Below are 5,899 nucleotides of genomic sequence, written 5' to 3' on the forward strand. Positions count from 1 at the left end.
TGCAATTTAGTTTTTAGTTATAATCAATGATTTATTTTTTGCTTATATAATTAAAATTAATTTTTAATTTATTTAATTAAATATATGCATGAGGTTTTTAAATCTTTTTTGGTGTTAAAAAAACTTATTGTAAACACTTTTATATTATTTATTTTTGTTAAATAAAATTTAACTGATCCACCATGAAGCCTAGGACATGTAACTATTAATGAGGTGTTTGAGATAGTAATAATAGTTGTTTTTCAAAACTTTTAGCTTTAAAATACATTAAAATAATATTTTTTTATTTTTAAAATTTATTTTACATCAACATATCAAAATTATTAAAAAAATATTAATAAATTAATTTAACAAAAAAATTCAAATTTTTTGAAAACTTTAGTTGAAATACTATCCCAAACAAACAATAACAACGTTTGAAACCATATTTTCTAATTATTTGATTTTTTTAGTTAAAATTAATTTTTTTTATATGTTTGAATTTTTTTGAAGTTCTATATCATAAATAATTTTTTTTAAAAATAAAAATATATTATTTTAATATATATTAAAAAGCAATCACTACTGTAAGATTTTTAAATTTATAAATAACGTTATCCTTTTAAGCGACGTTAACAAGGCCCAAATCCAAAACACGCCTCAATCACATCCCTCTCTTTCTCCGTATAAGCCTTTTCTTTTTCTTTTGCGAGATTGTGCTTTGACTTTCCCTTTGTTTTAGTTTTCCTTAAAAAAAAAAAGAAAAAAAGGAAAAGAAGTCTCAGCAAACATTCACCGTAACAAACAAACTGAAGTTTTTGATTGTTAAAAAAGCGGCTTGTCTGCTTCGAAATTGAATTGTTGGTCGCAAAAGAAGAGAGAAGTAGTAGAGTGAAGTGATGGGTCGCCCTCCCAGTAATGGCGGTCCTTCCTTTCGCTTCATGCAAAATGAGGTCTGCCATCTTTTCTGTCATTAGCAATTTTTTTATTTGGATGTGGGTTGGATTCAAAGTTGGGAATATGAAGTGGGCTGGTTTTGTTTCCGGATTTACGTGCTTGATTTTTCTGGGTTTCAATTATTTGCCTTGTTTTTATTACGATATATGATATGATGTTTTGTTCTTCATGCCATTTGTGTTTAGTTTCAACAAATTTTTATTTAGTCCAATTTTTGTTGTTGCAAGTCTGGACCTTTTTTTTCATAAAATTTCTGTGACGTCAATGATTCTAAAGAAGGTCATAAATTGATTAGAGATGAAATTATGATTTTTTTTTCTCCGCTAAAATAAATTCAAACGTGTTTCATCGGGATTTATCTTGTTTCGGAACTTTAGGCTTCAGAAACGATATTCTACGCTGCAAAGAAAAACACTCCCTTTCCTTTTATTTTTTCTTCCTTTTCTTTTTAGGAGATGAATTGAACTTATAAAACCTTTTTCTATTCTGTGGTAGTATATTTTATGTTTGTGATTTTAAATTTTTGAGTAATGTTCTGCGCTTTACCCTCTTTTTTCAAGGTTACGGAGATGGATGCTATTTTGCAAGAGCACAATAACACGATGCCAGCTCGTGAGGTTCTTGTATCTCTTGCAGAGAAGTTCAGGTGTGTTTGTTTTCTTCCAAGAACTTGCGATATTTAACCTTTTCTCGTTATGTTGTGGGCATTAAAATTATGAGGTATTTATCTCTCCTTTTAGTGAGTCCCCAGATCGAAAAGGGAACATTCAAGTGCAAATGAAACAAGTAAGATGCATTGAGTGCATTTCTTTCCCGTACGATTGGGATTCAGTCAACACTCATCTCTTGATTGGAATACTATTTATAGGTGTGGAATTGGTTCCAAAACAGAAGGTATGCAATAAGGGCAAAATCAAATAAGACCCCAATGAAGTTAAATATAACACCTATGCCTCGCGACGATTTAGTTGCAGCTAGGGGTCTATCTCAACAAGTAGCTGCTCCAATACCTGGTGCTGTCCCTGCAACTACACCTGCTTCCTCAGGTAGAATGAATTCTGAAGTGTTGAGGACATTCTCCTTGAGTATTGTGCATACCTATTAGATTATTTCTTTGGCACTTCTGGACTTGGGATTGAAGGTGCAACCAGGATTGATTAATTGGTCTCTTAATTTACTATAATTTGAGTGTTTCCATGTTTGATTTCACTGCTGTTGATGGGTATTGTGTATCATTATGCATTTCACACAAGCATATGCTTAGGCATGCACACAGCCCATGTGCCTGTGTTAGCGTATATCGGTTTATATTTACAAACACTATATATCTGTCTGTTTGAAATGGGTTTACTCTTTGCTGTTTTTAGGTACTTTACCATGCTCCATGTTGCTTATGCTGCAAGGAGGGTCTTCCTGTAGCTTATTTATCAACAACTGCTCTGCATCAAAATTCTTATTACTTGATATTCATTTTCCTTATTCTTTTGCTTTCTTCCCGTAATAAAATCCTTTCTTTACCCTCATATTTCTTGTTTCCTAGCAATCAAATACTAGAGTGTTAGTTGCATTAAATCTTCATGTGCATGTGCTTGAAAACAGCAGAGATCATTGAGTTTAAATAATTACTTATTCACCCATCTTGTTTTCCCTCCTCATGTCTTTGTTTTGTCTAATGTCTTGATGCTTGTTTAATGCTTTTAGTAAAAACTGGAGACACTAGTCATTAAAATTTAAAACCCTTTTATTTCCCATAAAACAAATATTTCTGCCAAACCCAAAACTTAGAAAATAAAATTCAAACCGATCAAATGCTATTTTATATTTTCCAGATGAACTGGAAATGGTATTGTGTTGTATGTGTGGACTAATGTTTAGATTGCTCATAGTGTGATCAGTGGAGGGTGGGCATGCAGGCTTCAAAGTATACATCCCTGTGAAATTATCCTTCTCTACGATGCTCTGTACTTTCTCCCAATTTCAAAGTCATTGTTGGATTAAAGTGACAGAGCTTGCCGTGTGAACATTACACAACCTACGTTGATTTTAAAGTAATTAGCTGTGTGGCTGCATGTTCCTTTACCATACAAAAAAATTGGATAAATTTGAGTCATTTTCCATCAAAATCCTTTATAGCTTTCTCTTTGGGATAATTTCTTATGATCTAGTTTGGAATTTTTAATTCTCTAATTTCTCTCTTGCTCTGTGTCTTTCTTCTTTCATGTCTCTCAATTTCGTCTTTCTTCTTTCATGTCTCTCAATTTCTTCTCTCATCTTCTATCTTCTTCAGTTCCCAACTCCTCTCTTAGTTTCTAGATTTGTCTACAGGTATGAAAATGAAAGAGAAGAAAGGACTAATTAAAAACGTTCCAAATCTAGATTAAAAAGAAAAATCAGATATTTTATTCAATTTTTTCGTTTCTTTTTTAAAATAAGGGGTGTTTTTATATAGAATCCTAAGATTCATTGTGAAATCATTATATACTTATAGTTCAAGGTGGCTCTTAGTCATTGGGGGGGGGGGGGGGGTTCAGGTGGTGAAGGATATGTTTGGAGAGGAGGTTGTATCATATGTCACACTTTTGGTTAGTTTCTGTCATTTTTCAGTACCTTATGAGGTGTTGCCATAATGCACCCAAAAGAGCCGGAACATGGAGTTTATGCAGTACAGTTTAGCGAGGAATAATTGCATAGTTGATATTGGAAAATTGAATAGGATAAACTCCAATTTCTTTTTCTCGAGTGTATATAATTGCATCTTGACTGTTAAAAGTTCTATTGCTCTTTTTGTTAAATGCCTAAATTTAGTAATCATTTTGTAAATTTATTTGGCCATCATTTTTTAACAGCTGCTGGTGCTGGAAGGGCAACTTCAGAAAATTCTTACATGGAATTTGAAGCCAAATCTGCTAGAGATGGTGCATGGTGAGAATTTAATGCTTTTGCAATTGTCAATTCAAGTGGTTGAGATTTTAATGCTTCTTCATGTTCTATTTGATACTTAATATTTTCCTTCCTTGGTTGAGGGATTGCGTGATTCACTTCAATTTTGCTTTGCCAGGTATGATGTAGGAACCTTCCTATCCCATAGATATTTGGACAAGGGGGAACCGGTAACATATGAACTCATTTTTCCTGCATATAGTAATGCAATGATTAACATGAACTAACTCTGGATATATTTTTGTTGTCTGCTGAGACTTGTGTTATTGTCGTTGCTTTTTTTTTTTCCATCCATACATCCATTGCATCTTTTAATCATCAACTGGATAACTTATTTTCCATTTTCATTCTATCAATAAAATTGTGTGAGATGGTCTCGAGAGAAGTATACGTGAATCAATCTGTATTCCATTACTAAATTGTTAATTGTGTTAAAAGATTTGATTTCATGGACACTAAGTTTCAACCTTGTCACTAGGGCTGAGAAGGAATAATCACATTTAATTTTTTGCCAAAGCTAATATTTGGCTTGATGGCCCATGAATATCTATGCTAGGATTGCTATGAATCTTTCTTATGATCCTATACCCTAAGAGAATTCAATAACTGCCGTTAACTTTGTTAAATATTTTATCAAATTTGAGTTTTCTTAGCTGTTTGCTACCTGGGAACAATTGTGCCCTTTCTTTTGGTTACTTTGCCAATCTTCTTTCACTATCTCATGCTCTACTGTTTCTGACCATTTCAGGAAGTATTGGTTCGGTTTGCTGGTTTTGGACCGGATGAAGATGAGTGGCTTAATGTTTGCAGGCAGGTCAGGCAGCGGTCTCTCCCTTGTGAAGCATCTGAATGTGTTGCAGTTCTTCCTGGAGATCTCATACTCTGTTTTCAAGTGGGAACATCTACTTATGAATGAAAACAAATGATCAATTAAGCCAATTTTTGGTGAAACTATTAGGAACATCTTTCTTAAATGCTCTTAAATTTTCAGGAAGGCAAAGATCAGGCTCTGTATTTTGATGCTCATGTTCTTGATGCCCAAAGACGAAGGCATGATGTAAGAGGTTGCCGTTGTAGGTTTTTGGTGCGTTATGATCATGACCAATCAGAGGTATATTTACACTTCTTTCTTTTCAATCTTGAAATTCATTTTTCCTGTTTCTGATGTACAATGCACCTTGGAATCTATGATGTTTATAGAGTCCTCAATCATGTGTTCCTCAGGAAATTGTGCCACTGAGGAAGATTTGTCGTAGGCCTGAAACTGATTATAGGTTGCTACAACTTCATGCTGCAAATGACTCAGCAGCTAATGACCAGAAGGAAACTAGCGTAGATCCCTCCACAGCCAATGCCCAAAGGGTTGCTGCTTCTGCCTTGGAAACAACACAGCAGCAACAACATAACTCAGATGTAGCCATGGCGGTTCTGGCTTCACAAGCCAATGTTTCTCAACCTGTCAAAACATTGTAGAGGGGACATTCGCCTGTAATGATACAGTAGAGGTTATTGCTGTCCATGTACAAGAATAGCAACCAAATATTAGGAATGTCTCCAGTTTTATTCTCCTTGGGCACCTAGGCGTAGATCAGGATTCAAGAAACTCGGACCTTCATTAACAAGTCTTTTATCTTTTTCTCCAAGTATACTGGTGAGTTAATTTGCCTTAGTCATATTCTTGGTGGGTGCATTTTCTGTTGGATTCTTGTAACATCTCGGTAGCTAAGAACACACGGAACATGGCATGGCATTCGAGTATTGGTATTATCTCGTTCTTTGAGTGCTGCTGGTCTCAAACTCTGTTGTTGTTTAAATTTCTTCAGGATAAGAATGAGTTAGCCGCAGTTATAATTCCAGAACAAGCTTTGTCCATATTGAATATGAAAATATTATGATTATCAAACCATGGAATTAGTTTAAACAATGGATTGCAGGGTTTAACCAAATAATCGACCATCAATTCTATACCGATCATGAATCACAAGTAATTAAGACGTTGCTTTAAATACTAATTCCTAAACCT

At 34.0% G+C, this 5,899-nt stretch overlaps 1 protein-coding gene across 2 annotated transcripts; it reads left to right on the forward strand.

Moving 5' to 3' along the window:
* The first annotated feature begins 665 nt into the window (after positions 1–665).
* Positions 666–5,656, forward strand: LOC18103289 (protein SAWADEE HOMEODOMAIN HOMOLOG 2). Of its 2 annotated transcripts, none has more exons than XM_024611776.2 (9): positions 666–932; positions 1,497–1,582; positions 1,677–1,722; positions 1,805–1,982; positions 3,783–3,858; positions 3,995–4,046; positions 4,625–4,768; positions 4,868–4,987; positions 5,101–5,656. In XM_024611776.2, exons 1-9 carry the CDS (start codon positions 879–881, stop codon positions 5,347–5,349), a joined length of 1,005 nt encoding a protein of 334 aa, XP_024467544.2. In that variant the 5' UTR covers positions 666–878; the 3' UTR covers positions 5,350–5,656. The 2 variants fall into 2 exon arrangements, with proteins under 2 accessions (XP_024467544.2, XP_024467543.2); XM_024611775.2 differs by having other exon boundaries at positions 668–932; positions 5,077–5,656.
* Positions 5,657–5,899: the final 243 nt, after the last annotated feature.

This window comes from Populus trichocarpa, chromosome 11 (assembly GCF_000002775.5).
Source record: "Populus trichocarpa isolate Nisqually-1 chromosome 11, P.trichocarpa_v4.1, whole genome shotgun sequence".
Taxonomy (NCBI): domain Eukaryota; kingdom Viridiplantae; phylum Streptophyta; class Magnoliopsida; order Malpighiales; family Salicaceae; genus Populus; species Populus trichocarpa.

Excerpts from the sequence above, each read along its gene's own strand:
- LOC18103289 (XM_024611775.2), top strand. The coding sequence starts at position 879 with ATGGGTCGCCCTCCCAGTAATGGCGGTCCTTCCTTTCGCTTCATGCAA. Across the intron at positions 3,859-3,994 it reads TCTGCTAGAGATGGTGCATG|GTATGATGTAGGAACCTTCC; the intron begins GTGAGAATTTAA and ends TTGCTTTGCCAG. Across the intron at positions 4,988-5,076 it reads ATGATCATGACCAATCAGAG|AGTCCTCAATCATGTGTTCC; the intron begins GTATATTTACAC and ends TGATGTTTATAG.